The following is an 18,440-nucleotide window of genomic DNA, read 5'->3' on the forward strand; positions in this document are numbered from 1 at the left end:
CATGGACCACCCGTGATCTTTCATGGCAACTCCAAATGTGTATCTGTATGGGTGTTGTTGTTGTCACGACTCACTGGGGATAATGCGCTGCAATATCAAGCCCCAATGCTCTCCGAGCCGCAACAAACGTGAAAAAAGTTTGATCAACCCGCCTAATTTAGGTTAACAGAATACCAGCACCAGGTTTGTAGACTTAATAATAACTGTTTAATCGAACAAACTGTCGTTAACCAGTGGCAAAACAAAGAAATGTGAACTGCTAATTTCTAACCCTATAACCTAAAGTCTATCCCTTCTTAAATCCCTATACACACAAGACACGTAAGATACACAAAAACATGGATTTTAAGGGTGGGATAAACAGTTCAATAGCACCAATTCCAGGGTGCAGGATTCGATGGGTTGATTTTGATCGACGTCTTCCAAATTCCTTTCAGTTCTTGTTGATGGCACAAGGTGGTCTTCCAGCACTTTCAGTATTTAGTTCAGTGGTTGAGCACTTGCCTTTCAATGTCTCTAACAGTGATTTTCCCCTTTTGCCTCTTGACAGGGGTTTTCAGAGAGAGAGTAGGTTAGAGATAGAAAGAGAAAAAGCCAGCTAGCTATTATTGCGGAATTACTGGAATCTTCCATATACAGGAGCAAGAGGTTTTAGGTATTTTCCCTTTTAGGCTAGGAGTTATTCTACTGCACTGCTCTCACACACAACCTGGTCAGCAGCCAATTAAAATGCTATTGCCAGGCATCTCCCTTGGTCTAGGGCTCCTTTCCGGCACCATGCTGTCTTTCATGGCACATTTTTCCAAGACTGCAACATTGTATATATCTCTCATCCTGTTCCAGTGGACATGTCTTTCAAAGTTCAGCCATTGTAATTTTAACCCACAGTCCGACAGAAAATAAAAAGATATGTTTCTTACATTGTAATGTAGCTACCTACCACATCAGCACAGTAACACCTCTCCGGCAGCTGCAATGTCAGCATGGGATTTGGAGAACGCGTGTCCCAGAACTGTAATACAAGAGGAATAATTAATATCCTTGCCGTATTATAGGCTGTTCACCACCTAAAAACATAAGCTCAAAAGCTATTTAACATTGCAGCCGGTTTCATGAACATGTTTCAGACAAATACTTTTCCAGGTTTAACCTTAGGTGTGAGTTGGTCAATCTCAGACAAGGCAGGGGTGAAAGTGCTAAAATTGGCCTCATTGTCTCTAGACACACTTCTCATCATTACCCAGTTACTGCTTCAATAGCAAAAACAGAAGCAGCCTACCTACAATACTCAAAATTTGCTGTATCAGGTCAAGGGCAGCAGGCGCATGGAAACGCCATCACCTCCAATCACATACCAAACTAGCTTGGACATATATTTCTGTTCTTTCATCATCACTGTGTCAAAGCCCTGGCACTCCCTCCCTAACAGCACTGAGTGATTTCACCACATTATCTCCAGCGGCTCAATAAGGCAGTTCACCACTACCTTCTCAAAGGCAATTTGCGTCTTGTGAATTACTTTTTGTTTTTACAAACCACAGCAGTCTACCCTCAATACTCCCAGGCTGTTGTATAACAGGATGTACTACATCTACAAGTTGAATATGAACACAGTCAATTCATACCTTTAATGTCTTGTCCCAGCTTCCTGTCATTACACAGCTGTAGTTAGGTGCTTTGATCCAGTGGACAGTTTTAATGGGAGCGTCGTGCTGTAGTTCAAACAGGCATTATTATTCGTGCTGTACTATTTAAAGACAAGATTCTCCTGAAGCCATGTGACCATTTTCCTTGCACCTCCTCTTGTACACAGTAAGAAAGTACAGCCTAATTCCACTTAACCTCCAAATACAGAACTTGGAAACCCCGAGACCCTGATACTTTAACGCTGACCTTTTGTTACAGAGCCACTTGTAGTAGTTCTGAAGGTGCTGGGATTCCCAGATGCTGCACATAGGAACGAGAGGAGGCCATTCAGTTCCTCAAGCCATTCAATTAGATCATGGATGATGTTTACCTCAACTCCATTCTGTATCCCTTGATGCCCTTATCAAACAATAATTTATCAATAAAATAAAAGCAAAAATACTGAGGGTGCTGGGAATCTGAAATAAAAACAGAAAGTGCTGGAAATACGCAACGGTTCTGGCAGTGTTTGTGGAGAGAGGAACAGAATTAATGTTGAGTCAAAAATGAGTTCTTCAAAAAAAAAACTATCAATCTTAGTTTTGAAAATTCCAATTCATCCAGCAACCACAACCTTTTGGCACAGAATGTTCCAGATTATGATCACCATTTGTGTAAATTCGTGCTTCTTAATTTCACTCTTGAATAGCTTGGATTTATTTTTAAGATTATGTCCCCTTGTGCTAGATTCCCTACCAGAGGAAACAGGTTTTTGTATCCACCCTTTATCATTTTAAATGCCTTGATTAGATCATCCGTCAACCTTCTAAACTCAAGGGAATACAAGTTAGTTCATGCATCTTACACCAGGTATTACTCTGGAGAATCTGTGCTGGTAACCCTTCCAAGGCTGTGTTAGTAACTGAGTTTGCAAAGTTTTCAGCAAGATTTCCAGCTTGAATATACTTTTGGTGAAAATGTATATGTAAATTTGGTCTTTGTGCTCTGGAGAAGAGACAGGACAGGTCAGGAGACCACTTTCCACTCTGTGTTATTCCTTTGTCGGAATCCCCTGCTTGTGTGTGGAGTGACTTTCCTTCAAATTTTACCAGCCTGTGGGAAGACCTTTGCTCTGCTTCCAGACAGCAGGATTTAGATCGGAACTTGCCAGTGGTGAATTATGGACAAACTGTGCAATACTGTTCCATGGCTATAGCTGCTCCCCCATGCTGCCCCACTAACACAGTCGCAAGTTAACGCCTCGCTGACACAGAGGACAATCTAGTTTCATAGTTGATTACAATTTCAGTAGTCATCGTGCTTGCAAACTTGCATGTTTTTAGAAGAAATACAACAAAATCTAAAAGTGAACAAGGGGGTCCATTCTGTTTCATATGTATCTTGTCCTGAGTATACCCACAAGTATTGCTGAACATCTTGCTATCCACTTACTTGTGCAATCTGTATTGCCTGGTTACTGTTGAGGTCCCACATCTTTGCAGTTTTATCACATGATGCTGTGACCACTTTGCTCCCATCCTTTAAAGATATGAAGATGCATTACCACACTGGGTTAACAGCTGACATGTTAAAGTAAACAGTTCTTACATACTACACTGCAATGAAAACACATCATAACATAGCTTGCATAAAACTTCAGAGTCAGTGTACATAATAATCCTCATTAAGTGTACATTTTATTCTGTGTTTCGTGCTAAAAAAATCCCTCCCATAGTAAGTTTACGCTATTTCCCAAGGGCTGCAAGCCCGTGAGAACACCATCAACTCTACTGTCATTCAGTCAAAATCCTGAAACTCCCTAGCCAACAGAAAGGTGTACCTTCATCATACACACTGCAGCTGTTCAAGAACAAGGCCCAGCTCCTCAAGGGCAACTAGAAGTGGGAAACAAATGCCAGCCTGGCCATCAACATGCACATCACAAGTATCAATTCAAAAGAAAAATTACCAACTTAACATCTCTCCAATAGTGTGTACTCAATTTATTTCACAGAAATCCATAGTTCAATTAAAAGACAGCTGCTAATGCTTGAGTGGTAGAGAACTTCCCAATCTGATGGCTCACTCTGTGCTTAGCTAGCTTTTCAAATTTAAACATTTTCTTTCAGGATATAAGCACCAACGGCAAGGCAGGTATTTCTCGCCCATTACTAGATGCCTTTGTGATGATGGGCAACATCATCTCTAATTTTTTTTTTTTGCTGTGCATGGCCTATTAATTTTAAGTACATGGGACCATTTTTTTTTTGCATGGCTGTGCATGGACATTAACTTAAAGGCACAGACTTGTGCTCAGTCTGCACAGGAACTTACAGGTTGCTGCAAACTGTATGGTTTACAGGGAACATTGTTGGTGGGCCGCCTTCTTGAACCGCTGCAGTCTGCGGTGAGGGTACTCCCACAGCTGACCCAGTGACCATAAGGAACAGAGATATATGGCTTAGTTGGGACGGTGTTCAGCTTGAGGGGAACTTGGAGGTGATGGTGTACCCTCCCATGCAACTCTTGCTCTTGTCCTTCTGAATGATATAGATCATAGTTTTGGGAGCTGCTGTCAAAGAAACTTTATCAAAGCAAGAGTACCTTTTATTCTATGTATCGAGCTTAAAAACCCCTTCCCCTGTCAAAGAAACCTTCGTAAGCTGCTGCAGTGTAACTTGTAGATAATGCCACAGAAACCATGATGCCCTGGTGGTGAAGGGAGTAGATGTTTAAGGTTGTGGTTGAGCTGCCAATCAAGTGGGCTGCTTTGTCCTCGATAGTATTGATCTTGGAATTGCAGCTGCATCCATTCAGGCAGTGGACACGATTCCATCACACTCCTGTCTTGTACCTTGTAGGTGGCAGAATACCTTTCGGAGTACGGTGGTGAACTACTCACACAGACTATCTGGCCTCTGACATGGCTGCCAATGCCCAAGGCATTTACATGGCTGGTCCAGCTGTTCCTGTTCAACACTGTCTCCTGGGCTGATGTTCGTGGGAGATATCAAGGCGAAATGACTACAATATAAAATGTTACAATGCAGAAGGCATTCAACCCCATCCAATTACTATCAAGAACTATCCAATTAGTCACACTCAGCTGCTCTTTTGCCATAACTCTGCAATTTTCCCTCGTCAAGCACATACCCAATTTCCTTTTGAAAGTTACAATTGAACCTGTTCCCGTCATTTTATCAGGTATATTTCAGATCATAAAAATTTGCTGCACAGAAGACAAACATTCTCGCCTCACCTCTGGCTCTACTGCAAATTATTATAAATCTGTGTCCTTTTGGTTAATGACCCTTCAGCCAGCAAAAGTTCCTCCTTACTCTATCAAAATCCTTCAGCCTTTGGGGTGTCTCTCTAATCTCCCCTTAAACCTTCTATGCTCAAAGTAGAATAATCCCAGCTTTTCCAGTTTCTCCATGTAACTGAAGTCCCTTATCCCTGGGACCATTCGAATAAATCTTCCACGCACCATGTCCAAGGCCCTGACATTGTTTCTAAAGGGTGACGCCCAGAACTCAACGGAATACTCCAGCTGATGTTTAACGAATAATTTATAAAAGTTCAACATAACTTCCTTGTTTTTGTACTCCATGTAAATATTTTAAAGCAAAGGATCCCATATACTTTTTCAAACCGTCTTATCAATTTGCCCTGCTACTTTCAAAGATTTGTGCATGCAACCCTTCAGGGCTTTTTGATCTTGCATCCCTTTTAAAATTGTACCATTTCGTTTCTATTGCCTCTCCTCATTCTTCTTACCAAAATGTATCACTTCACACTTCTCTGCATTAAATTTCATCTTCCATGTGTATGCACATTTCATCAGTTTGTCTTTACCCTCCTGAAATCTGTTAATATCCTCCTCACTGTTAACTGTTTTTCTGAATTTCATGTCACCTGCAAACTTTGACATTATGTCCTGTATACCCAAGTCCAGGTCATGATGATCTGAGGAATGGCAAATGGAATTGAACTTGCATGTACTGTGCAATCAAGATCAAACACCCCTGCTTCTGACCTTATGATAGAGGGAAGGTCATTGATGAAGGAGTGGGAGATAGCTGGGCCTAAGAAATGCATGAGGAACTCCGGCAGTGATGGCCTGGTTCTAAGATGGGCTAAAGAGGAAAATCAGCCAGAGTTCCTACTGATCTCGATCCATGTGCCTGCTGGGTAAGAACAGGGCTGGGACTGTGATTCTTCTATGGTGGAATAGCTCACAGAGTCACAACCAAGGCTCACTTGAATGGAGCTCAGAGGATATTGGACACTATCCCTCACAAGGATCAACGCCTTTAGAAGGGAAAACACCTGAGGTCATTGGCTTGGCATTATAAATAAGAAGGATGCCAGAATATCAAATTCTTCTACTGGTTCCCTCAACCTTGACCACGTGCCTGAAAAGGAAGCAAGTTGACTGCTTCCAGGTCTTTGCAGACCATTGTCAGTTGCTTCCTGGAAACAACAGTGCTTCATAGACAACAGTCCTTTGGGCATTTCTCCTCTATCACATCCACTCAGCATCTTCCCTCAGTGGCACAGGCAAGATTAGCAACTGAGGAAGTGATTGTGGGAGGGAGACCTTTGCGTCACTCATTAAAGATGGTAGTGCAAGTAGGAATGGCTATAAAAATGGTTAACAGGTCTTTGGTTATGTATCTACAAACGGGCATTGATGCCATGTGTGAGGAGCCAAGTAACTAGCACAATATAAAGGAACCAGGGAGAAAATGCAGCCCACTCCAGATTGGTATGCCATACAATTCCCGTTTGAACAAATGGAACTATTTCTTTGTTCCAAAATCTAGCCCTCTGTCTTTACAGTCAGGGTTTGTTCCCATTCGCTCCTAAATTCTTCAACTGACTCTGTACTGACTGACCTAGAGATAAGGAGAGATAAGAAAGAGCACAGCAAGTTTCCTAGCTATTTTCCTTCTGTTCAACACAGTAGAACAAAATGAATTTGTAACAATACATTTAAATAGACCTACATCACTCCAACAGACATCCAGCACTGGACCTGTGTGCATCTGCTGAGCCTTTGGAACAGTCTGCCCACTGTCCTGAATCTCCCAGCAACGTACCTTCAAAAATAAAAACAAAGTTTCTACAATGTTGCATAAATAGAAAAATATTTACTATGAACTAATGGTTCAAGATGGTACATTATACACAGACACAAAACCAAGACCACTGAAAATTTTTAACGAAAGGGCATCACTGTATGGGTGAGCAGCTAATGAGTATTAACGACTGGAAGTCTCTCCCAGGAGAAGTGAGTAAACCAATATAGGAGGTTAAGACTAGGGTGTTTGTTTCAACAGTGGCCACTGAACTGACACAATCCCATGCTTGCCAGCCCAGATAGACACCAGGGACCAACATCAAATAAACCACTTCGACTGTTAAATAAGGATTGCTTCCAGTACGCAAGCTTCCATGCCAAACCATCAGCTGTACCAGCGTACTCTCTCACATGCATTGAGAAAGTTACTGGTTTTCAAAGGAAGAATGGATGGAGTCGCAGAATACAAGTTGTGAGACAACTGGAACCTTGTAATAAAAACAGAGGAGGCTTATTTGGTTACCAGGTATCAGTAAAGGTAAATGGACAGAATCACGCAGGTAATCTCTAAAACCAAACTAAAAATTCTCCAAATCTCAGTCTAATGAACCCAGCGGACCATCAGGGAAGCTCACTAATCCTTACTCCAGTGCACTCTCATGGGATGTGACTCGTCAATCAGTTCTAATGATGAAATAAAAACAGAAAATGCTGTAAAACTCAGGAGGTCTGGCAGCATCTGTGGAGAGAGAAAAACAGAGCTAATGTTTCGAGTCCATACGACTTTTCCTCCAGCTCTGAAAAAATCGTTTGGCATGGAAACTTGCGTGCTGGAAGCAATCGTTATTTAACAGTCGAAGCAGTTTATTTGATGTTGGTATAATAATATGATTACATATATGATATATACATATGATTAAATGAAGTTAGGAAAATGCTGTTCAAGAACAGTGGTTTCCATCCCTAAAACCCATCTTTTTACTCAGATACTGGTGGACCTGCTGTGTATGTCCACCATTTGAAGGTTTTATTAGCACCACTATATTCTCACTCTGACAATCATTCAGGTACAGCGTTTTATTTTGTGGGGCTGTATTATGCCTTATCCTTCTGCTTCGTTGATTCACAGACTGGGGAGGCGTCATGGGTTTTCCTCAATGCGGTGACACGAATCTTCTACTAAATTAGAAAAGGAAAACACAAGCAAAAGCAAAATATTCCAGTTACCAGAAATCTGAAATTAAAAAAAAATGTTGGAAATACTCAACAGTTCAGGCAACATCTGTAGAGAGAGAAAAACAGAGTTAAAGTTTCAGGTTAATGACCTTTTGATAGAACCGGGAGAAGTTAGATATTTAACAGATCATAAAGCAAGTATAGAGGCAGGGAAAAGGGGGTGATAGAAAAGTCTATTATCATTCATATCTCCTTTAGACCCATCTTCTGTTCCTTTACTTGCCCCCTTACCATTCTTTTGTCTTGCAACTTCTTTCCTTTTGTCATTTAATCACTCCTACATTCCACCCTATCACAGACCTTCCCTCGTTTTTCCCTCCTCTTCCTTCTTTCCCAACCTTCATACTTGTTTAAAACCTGATACATCTCGAACGTTTCTTGTTTTGATGAAAAGACATCGACCGGAAACATTAACTGTTTCTCTCTCCACAGATGCTGCCTGACTTGTTGAATATTTCCAGCATTCTTTTGTTTTTACTTCAGGTTCCCAGCATCCTTAGTATTTTGCTTTTGCATTTTAGCACCTGCTATCTGGAAAAAAAATTGGGAGCACAGGTTACGATGGAAAAATACGACTGAAGCTCCAGATGAGTTATGATGAAAGATTGAGTAAATTGGGTCTATATTCTCTGGAGTTTAGAAAAATTAGAGGTGAACTCATTGAAAAATACAAGAATCTGAAGCAGCTTGACATAGAGGTTGTTTCCCCTGCCTGGGGAATCTACAACATGGGGACACAGTCTCAGGAAAAGGGAATAATCATTTAGGACTGAGATGAGGAGAAATTTCTTCATTCAGAGGGTTGTGAATCTTTGGAATTCTCTACCCCAGAGGGTTACAGATGCTCTATCATTGACTATATTTAAGGCTGAGATAAACAGATTTTTGGTCTCTCAGGGAATCAAGGAATGCGGGGAGGGGGCAGGAAAGAGGAGATTAAGTTCAAGATCAGTCACCATCATATTGAATGGTGGAATAGGCTCGATGGGGTGTATGATTGACTCCTGCTCCTATTTCTTATGCTCTTTTGAATACAGAATGATGTGAAATGGAAGCTAAGCAAAAAACGTAGTGCAGAGAAGAGAACAGCAGCAAGATGCAGAAGGGCAATGAATAAAGGGCATCACCATTGGATTCATTACTCACATCATTGGCCCAGGATCCAGCGATCAGAAAGTTTCCAGGTAACGTAGGAGGGCTAAACTCCAGGCAGCTTATGCTGTCATCGGGAGGGGACATCACTTCAATATCCTGTGAAAACAACATCGCTAAACTAGGGCATGGTAATTCAGAATGCTAAATGTAATGAGTCATCTTTTCTGCTTTGCACAGAATTTGTCAGACTAATGGAACTATTTTTCTGTAATAACCCAATCTATATAGACCTATGTGCTCTCCTTCCCCTCCCTTCACCCTCGATTTGAAATCAATACTTGTTCTGTCTCCACTTGTACAAATCCCTCAACTTTCTTTTCCTTCTAAAAAGTCAACCAGCTTTCAAAATCCAAGCTTTGCATCACTAACACCATTACTTATCTCCTCTTCTCTCCAACTTTCACCTTGGTCTTAATAATAATAAAATCTAATGCGGAATTCCAAAAACCATAAATCAGTTAGAGGCAACCTTCAATAACACAGTATTGGCTGGCTCCATAAAGAGTTAACTTCTAAAATTATAAAATAAATAGAGTATGTGCAACAGCCTTTGCTCCATTTTTATACTGATCTCCTCTCCCCGATGTCTGAGCTGGTGCTGCTCCTTTTTCCTTGCTCTGATCAGAGAACATCATTAAGCTTTCTGTTCACATCTTGATCTCCCCCCCCACCGCCCCCATCCACCCTCCAATATCACTCACCTTCATGTAAATTCATCTAGGACTCCTCCTTTCCCTCCTGGACTCTGGCAATGCACTTTCCATAGACCTCTGGCACATTTATTCAGATGACTATTTCTCACAGGGGAGCTGCTGACAAGGTACTTTTTCCTCAGCCGAGATTTGCACTCTGCATCAGTATGAAGAGCCCTTGCCACATTCTTGCATTTTTCTTATAAGTCGCCTTTGTCCTCACCTTCCATTCTACCAGCCTTTCTTTATCCAGACTACACAGTCCATCAACAAGTACATTTTCCCTTCTTCTTGACATTCCCACATCCAGCTATCCCTCCCCCGGCATCTTTCCAAGCAACCATAGGAAATATAACAAGTGCCCATTTCCGTTTTCAAGGCTACTGCCCCAGAAACCAATTACTCCTTCTATTTGAGACAGCAATCCACCTGCACTTTTTCTAATCTAACATATATTTGCTGCTTGCTGTGCAGTCATTATACTGGGAACACCAAATACAGATTAGATTACTTCTTCACTGGACATAGCTCTTCTGTCTGCAAGTATGGCTCTAACCTTCTTCTGCCTTTCTTTAATTCCATCGCCCCATACGTTTTCAGGTTTGTTTTCCTACACCGTTCCAACAACATTCAATGCAAACTTCAGAAGTACTTCATCATTCGGCTGGACATCCATTGGTCAATAAGACACTTGACCATATCTAAGTGACTTCCAGGGCATATTCTCTTGCCAATTCCCTCTCATCTCAACAAGGCACCTACATTTGCTGTTGATAAACAATTTCCCCTTCACTTAACATATCACATCTTCATATGAAATATATGTTGGCCTTCATTGCGAGAGGACCCGGTACAGAAGCAAGGATGTCTTACTATACAGGGCCTTGGTGAGACCACACTGAGTATTGTGTGCAGTTTTGGTCTCCTTACCCAAGAAAGGATATTCCTGCCATAGCAGGGATGCAGCGAAGGTTCACCAGATTAATTCCTGGGATGGCAGGGTTGTCGTATGAGGAGAGATTGGGCCGACTTGGCTTGTATTCACAAGAGTTTAGAAGAATGAGAGGAGATCTCATTGAAACATATATAATTCTGACAGGGGTGGACAGACAGGATGCAGGGATGATGTTTCTTCTGGCTGGGAGGGGCCTAGAACAAGGGGTCACAATCTCACGATACAGGTAGGCCATTTAGGGCTGAGATGAGGAGAAACTTCTTCACTCAGAGGGTGGTGAACCAGTGGATTCTCTACCACAGAAGGTTGTGGAGGCCAAGACAATGAATATATTTAAGAAGGAAATAGAGAGATTTCTAGACTCTATAGGCATCAAGGAGTCTGGGAGGGGGAGTATGGCGTTGAAATAGAGGATCAGCCATGATCATACTGAATGGCGTAGCAGGGTCGAATGGCCTACTCCTGTTTCTTTTTATCTATGTTTCTACCCTTAACGCAGCAAATTTGCGAAGGCGCTTCATAGTACCATTATCAAACTGAGCCAAATAAGGACATATTACCAAAAGCTTGGTCCTAGAGGTAGGTTTTAAGTGGCTTCTTACAGGAGCGAGAGAGGCATTGAGGTTTAGGGGCAGAGGAATTCCAGAGCTTGGGACCCAGGCAGCTGAATACACAACCATCAATGCTGGGGGGAAGGAAATCTGAGACAGGTCAGAATTGGAGGAATGCAGAGATCTTGGAGGGTTTCAATGCTGCAAGTGGTTATAGTTTTTTGGGGGGGAGGGGCGGTGCTTGGTATGAGTAAGGACCTGGGCAGCAGAACTTTGGATGAGCTCACGTTTGTAAGGTGAAAGATGGTAGGCCAGCCAGGAGAGCACTGGAATAGTCCAAGTTTGAGATAACAAGGACATGGGTGAGGGTTTCAACAGCAGATAAAATGAGTTATGGCAGTGGAAGTATGCTGTCTTGGTTATGGAGCAGATATATGGTCAGAAGCTCATCTCAGGGTCAAATATGACACCAAGGTTGCATACTATCTTGTACAGCTTCAGTCATGTGCCAAGGAGAGAGATAGAGTCAGTGTCAGAGGAAAGGAATTTGTAGTGGGGACTGAAAACAATGGTTTGAACAGTTGGAGGAAATCTCTCCTAATCCAATGATAGGCGTCAAGTTTCTGATTTGTCAGACTGCTATTACAACTTTATTATGACAAATCGAAGACAGTGAGATTGAGAGAGGTGCTGGTGAGATAAAGTTGGATGTTAGGTGTACATGCAGAACATGACATTGTGTTTTCCAATGAGGTCATCAAGGGGCAGTATTTGGATGAGAAATAGGAGGGGAGGAGGGGACTAAGAATAGATCCTTGGTGGTGGGGGGGGGGGCACCAATGGTGCAGGAGTGGGAAGAGAAGCCATTGCAGGTAATTCTCTTGCTATGACTGGATGGATAAGAATGGAACCAGGTGAGGGCAGTCCCACCCAATTGACCAACTGAGGAGCAGCTTTTGAGGATGATGATGTGGTTAACCACGCCAAAAGTCGAGAAGAATGAGTAGGGATAGTTTACCACAGTCACAGCCACACAGGATGTCACCTGTAACTTTAATAAGGGCTGTTTCAGTGCAGTGGCAAGGATGGAAACCTGATTTTCAGCAGGAGAGTGATGCAGGAAAAATGGAGTTTGGAGATGGGATCTGTAGTTTGAAAGGACAGAGAGTGAAGGGTGGGTTTATTTGAGAAGGGGGTGGCGACGACAGATCTGAAGAGGAGAAGGACCGTACCCGAGGAGTGAGAACTATTCACAAAATCGATCAACATGGGGGCCAGGAAGGAAAGTTGCGTGGTTGGCAGTTTAGTGGGAATAAGGTCGAGGAAGCAGGGGATGGGTCCCATGGGCAAGATGAGCTGGGAGAGGACATGATGGGAGATAGGAAACTAGAGAAAGAGGTGAGTTTAGGGCTACGGTAGGGAGCAATCTTAGAAGAAGTTTTTGGCTCAGTGGACTAGAGGAAGAGAGGAAATCATGCAGAGGCAGCTGACTGATGGTCTCAAATCTTTGTAGCAAAGAAGTCCGCGATCTCCTAACATTGTTCTTGCAACTGACGGTTGAGAAGGCAGGGGAGAGTAGTTTATGAAGCTGGTTTGCAGTGAAGAAATGATTAACTTTGTATAGGTTCTTTGAATTCTAGATAACGCTAGAATAGTGAGCAGTTCTGGCAGACATGGCCCAATAATGATTTGTGCGGTCCAGCCAGATCTGGCAATGAATGGTGAAACCAATTGTCTGTCGTAGATGTGGACTTAAGGAACAGTGTTGAGGGCCACAAAAACAAAAATAGCTGGAAAAACTCAGCAGGTCTGACAGCATCTGTAGAGAGGAAGACAGAGTTGACGTTTCAAGTCCGTATGACTCTTCATCAGAACTAAAGAAAAATAGAAATGAGGTGAAATATAAGCTGTTTGAGGGGGGTGGGACAGTTGGAGCTGGATAGAGGGCCAATGATAGGTGGAGGCAAGAAGAGATTGCCAAAAGGACAAAAGGGTGTTGACGGTGGTGATATTACCTAAAGGACGTGCTAATGGTGACATTAAGGGTAGAAAGCAGGACGAGCAAGTGACAGATGGCCCTAGTGGGGGTGGGGTAGGGGGAAGGGATCGAAACAGGCTAAAAGGTGGAGATAAAACAATGGATGGAAATAAATTTTAAAATAATAGAAATAGGTGGGAAAAGAAATATATATTTTAAAAATATATAAATAATTAGAAAAAAGGGGGATCAGAAAGAGGGTGGGAATCGAGGAGGGAGTTCATGATCTGAAGTTGTTGAACTCAATGTTAAGTCCGGAAGGCTGTAAAGTGCCTAATCGGAAGATGAGGTGCTGTTCCTCCAGTTTGCGTTGAGCTTCACTGTAACATTGCAGCAGGCCAAGGACGGACATGTGGGCATGAGAGCAGGGTGGTGTGTTGAAATGGCAAGCAACAAGGAGGTCTGGGTCATGCTTGCGGACAGACCGATGGTGTTCTGCAAAGTGGTTACCCAGTCTGCGTTTGGTCTCTCCAATGTAGAGGAGACCGCATTGGGAGCAGCGAATGCAGCAGACTAAATTGAGGGAAGTGCAAGTGAAGTGCTGCTTCACTTGAAAGGAGTGTTTGGGCCTTTGGACGGTGAGGGGGGCGGGGGGTAAAGTAAAGGGGCAGGTTTTTCCAGCTATTTTTGTTTTTGTCTCAGATTTCCTGTATCAGCAATAATTTGCTTTTATCTTAGTGTTGAGGGCCATACCAGAACAAGAGAGTAATAGTTTTAACAGGGACAAGGGTATCAGCGGTTGAGGTGAGGATGTGATTGAGAAAATTGGTTGCTGCATAAATGTCATAGTGATTGGAGGCCTATATACCCTATAAAGATTCAATTAATCTGTGCTCACGCTTTGAAATTTCTTATTCTGAGATTAGAGATATACAGAATTGGTCACATTACCTTCATGATTGGCATTTACACATGGCTACACTATAGGCATGTACAGATTTTTCTCATCCATTCTCAGGATCTAGTTACCCAATGCTGGATATAATGAAGGGGCTTGGTAGGTCATTTCAAAGGTCAGGTAAGAGTCAACCACATTGGTATGGGACTGGAGCCACTTTTAGACCAGGTAAACATTCTTTCCCTAAAGAGGCATTAGTGAACCAATTGGGTTTTTGTAACAAACTGACAATTTCATAGGCACTTCTACTGAGCCCAGAATTTCATTATTTCATTTAAAAAAAAGGCCCTGGCCACAAAAAGACCTCAAATTCTCAAACTGATATGGTAGGATTTGAACCCACAAACTGTGGATCACTAGTTCAGCAACATACCCACTACACCACAGCAACCTAGTGCCACAACACCAAAAGTGAGGATTGAAATTCCCACCAAGGTTTAAATCTCCAATTGTACCAACGTTCCTACAGTAAGAGCAACTTTGAACTGAAAAACTGCCTTCTCTTCTTGTTGGGAAAGCGGAGACCTAAAAAGATGACACTCACTAGGTTGAACAAGATGATATTTTACTCAACAAGGCACAATGCCAAATATCAAAACATGCAGCTACCATTTGATTCATGCCAGTTAAAAGATCAGCTCAACTTTACATTACGGTTGCATTCCACTACTGAACACAATTTTGAAGACAGGCACAAAGGGATAGCAATATTACATTTATTGGGAAGCTCAAGCTTTGTGACAAATGTTGAAAATAATGTGCATGTCACAAACATTCTGATTTCTTGAAAAACTGTAACTAATGTTCCCTCTAGGTTGTGTGACTGCATGGTTCCTTTAAATTACCATGTGCGTGGTTGTGAAAAAATGTTTACAGGCACCGCACACCTAAAGAAATCAAATGCACTCTCCAACATAAAAAAATTACAGGGAAGGCTGGTCTTAATGATGTAATCCTCAAGGACTTTTGTATTTCTTTTGTGCCTTTCGCAACCTCAGCACTTCCCAAAGCCCATTGCAGCCAATGAAGTACTTTTCAAGTGTCATGATTGTTGCAATGTAAGAAATGTGGCAGCAAATTTGCATACTACAAGGTTCTGCAAATAGCAGCCTGATGGTGTCTAGGTATCTGCTTCTAAATGCAGGTTGAGGGACAAATATTGGCCAGCAAGAATTCCCCCACTCATTTTTAAATACTGCCATGCTATCTTTTAGATCCAGCAGAGAGGGCAAACAGAGCAACATTCCCTCAGTACTGCACTGGAGTGTTTGTTTTGATTTTGCATTCAAGTCCCTGGAATAGGGCTTGAACTCACAGATGAAAGTGCCACCAACTGAGCCTCAGCTGACCCTAAGGAATGCAACACTCCATTCATAAGATTTTCCTCATTTTACATATTGTTGCAGTTTCTAATTATCTGCCTTGAAGCGAAATACACTCAATACCTGTAAATCCTCTTCCAAAGTATCATACCTTCATAGGATTGTGGTTGTCTGTTGTTGTCCCTCCAAACATGCTCCCTGTTCCAAACCCTCCACCTGTTCCAAATATGCTCATTTTAGGCTCTGCAAACAAAGAATTTTAAAGTGATATGATTACAGACCTATTTTAAAATAGGACAGGCCACTACCCTGTGTAAAAAAGGAATATGTTAATATGGTTAAATGAATTAAGAGTGGGAAGAGGCTCACGTGCAGCAAAAACACCATCATAGGTCGTTTGGCTGCATGGTCTATTTTGGTTTTGTAAAATTTTATATAATTCTATACTACATCACAAACTATGTAAAAGTTACAACAATTGAACAGCTGGATAGTTGAAGTTAAATATGGAGAAAACACACAAGTAATGAATTGATTTTTTAAAAAGGTAAAGTTAGAAAACACTTCCTTTCACAACAGCATACTTAAGCTGACAATGAAAAGAAGCTGTGTGCATGCATTTAAGTCAATTCCAGTTTTAACAGAGCCTCCTGCCTGCCATAGCAAGACAGACTGGGTGAGGATTAATTACTGAATGCTAAGCACAGATACACCTCAATCAACAATCCCAGGACAGTGTACAAAAGGGCAAGATCCCTTTTGGGGGCGGGGGCAGCCAGCAGCCAGATCCCAATGAGGGAGAGTAGGTGAGATATCATAGTGACATTCTGGGATGGGTTGGCAGGGTTGCAGTTTATCAAAGGGGGAGGTTTCCCACTTACACTCATTCTTACAGCAGCTGGAATGAGCTGGGCCCGGAAACCCGTACTGGGCTGATTTTCCATTCAGCTCCAGTGTCTGATCCCTACCTACGACCAGCAACATTGCTGGCAAAGAACTCAAAGTTTCCATCTTGTCCTTAACACTCTGGGTCAAAACAGCTAAGCATCATCCTGGATAAGACTCTTACTTATCAGCACCATCTCATAAATATGCGCCAAAAAGTAAAACCCAAGGTGAACTGAGTCTGGAAACTCACTGACATCTCTTGGGGGAATACAGCAAGAATATTTTACTTTTTGGCCACAACAGTGGCTCTAGTCTGCTCTGCTGCAGAATACTGCTCTACCTGCAGCCATCACACACAGATCTTGGATGCGCAGCTAAATGTTGCCATAAGGGCAGTGTCAGGGATCCTGAAGTCCATGCCAATTGAGTGGCTCCTAGTGCTGTCCCACATTCTGCCACCTGCCAGGATGTTATTGTGCTCCATGAAACAGGTAAAATCATGAGCAACATTGGCCTTTCCATTCACTAAAACATGGGAAATCGACCATGAAAGCAGTTAACATTGAACCAGCCATTCTGGGATCAGCAGTTAATATTCATGAGAAAGGTATCAACCCACTGTCCAGATCGATATAATTGTAGGGCACATGTAGTATAAAAACCAACAACTCATAATTGTTCCAAAAGTACCAGTACTAACAGTGTGTACCACCTACAAGATGCAAAGCAGCAATTCACCAAGGTTCCTTTGACAGCACCTTCCAAACCTGCGACTTCTACCGCTAGAAAGACAAGGGCAGCCGAATCATGGGAACACCACCACCTGCAAGTTCCCCTCCAAGCCACACACCATCCTGACTTTGAACTATATTGTTGCTCCTTCACTGTCACTGGGTCAAAATCCTGGCACTCCCTCCCTAACAGCACTGTGGGTGTACCTACACCACATGTACTGCAGCGGTTCAAGAAGGTGGTTCACCACCACCTTCTCAAGCACAATTAGGGATAGGCAATAAATGCCACCCATCCCTTGAAAGAATAAAATAAAAAGTACAGGTCCCTGACTTTCCATGAAGGCCATGGACAGTTCATAATCTCTAATGGGCATTTATGATGTGACCACCTACTAAATAAGTGGAAGATGGGGAACCACCCCAAGTCCCACAGCGAACCAGACCATGGTACTCATCACGCCACCCTGCACACTGAGATGTGCTGAAGGATACACATCATTTCTCTACTGCATCTCAGGAGGATAACGAATGTATATCCAGAACAGATAATTTAAGGTTTATGCATCATACAATACCTGCAGCCTGTTGCTGCACACACAGCCAGCTCTTGGTGCTTCTGACCCCCGGTCCTGGTTACTACTCCCGGCCCTCGGCGCTCTCTCTCTCTCTCTCTCCCTCCCTCCTCGGCCTCTTCGGGTCTCTCCCACCCTCCTCGGCCTCTCCGAGTCTCTCCCTCCCTCCTCGGCCTCTCCGGGTCTCTCCCTCCCTCCTCGGCCTCTCCGGGTCTCTCCCTCCCTCCTCGGCCTCTCCGGGTCTCTCCCTCCTCGGTCTCTCTCTCTCTCCTTGGCCTCTCCGGGTGGCGGGTGGGTCTCTCTCTCTGTCCCCGAGTCTCTCTCCGTTTCTCCCTGTCTCTCTCTCTCCCACCCAGGGCTCTTGTCGATTCACCAGAGGGAACCTGCACACCGACTGCACAATCCGCGAATGTACTTCCGGTTTCAAAACATAGCTGTATCTCCAACATTGCATTTTATAGGTGGCATTACAATATTATGGTATTACAATTGTACATTTTGCGATATTAATTTTGTACATTATTGGCTCTAAAGAGGGAAAAAAAAGTTTGTTTCCAATTTTGTAGTCATTTTTTCAAATTGATGTTTTAATATATAATTTTAATTATTTAAGTGCTATATTTCACATAGAATACATAGATACAGGTCATTCAGCTCAATAAGTGTTTATACACCACACAAGTCTCCCTT

The 18,440-nt window shown here is 42.6% G+C and overlaps 1 protein-coding gene across 2 annotated transcripts in view; it reads right to left on the bottom strand.

Annotated features, from left to right (window-relative positions):
* The window catches only part of rae1 (ribonucleic acid export 1), a 32,497-nt gene extending 14,536 nt beyond the window's left edge, over positions 1 to 17,961 (bottom strand). The window contains exons 1-8 of one of the 2 annotated variants that reach the window (XM_078555494.1): positions 17,912 to 17,961; positions 17,754 to 17,839; positions 15,708 to 15,799; positions 9,092 to 9,196; positions 6,636 to 6,728; positions 3,079 to 3,165; positions 1,626 to 1,712; positions 941 to 1,012 (exon numbers count right to left, since the gene is read on the bottom strand). In XM_078555494.1, coding sequence (XP_078411620.1) covers positions 941 to 1,012; positions 1,626 to 1,712; positions 3,079 to 3,165; positions 6,636 to 6,728; positions 9,092 to 9,196; positions 15,708 to 15,791 — 528 coding nt within the window. In that variant the 5' untranslated portion in view covers positions 15,792 to 15,799; positions 17,754 to 17,839; positions 17,912 to 17,961. The other variant, XM_078555495.1, reaches the window with a different exon arrangement.
* Positions 17,962 to 18,440: the final 479 nt, after the last annotated feature.

This window comes from Cetorhinus maximus, chromosome 13 (genome assembly GCF_964194155.1).
Source record: "Cetorhinus maximus chromosome 13, sCetMax3.hap1.1, whole genome shotgun sequence".
NCBI classification, from domain to species: domain Eukaryota; kingdom Metazoa; phylum Chordata; class Chondrichthyes; order Lamniformes; family Cetorhinidae; genus Cetorhinus; species Cetorhinus maximus.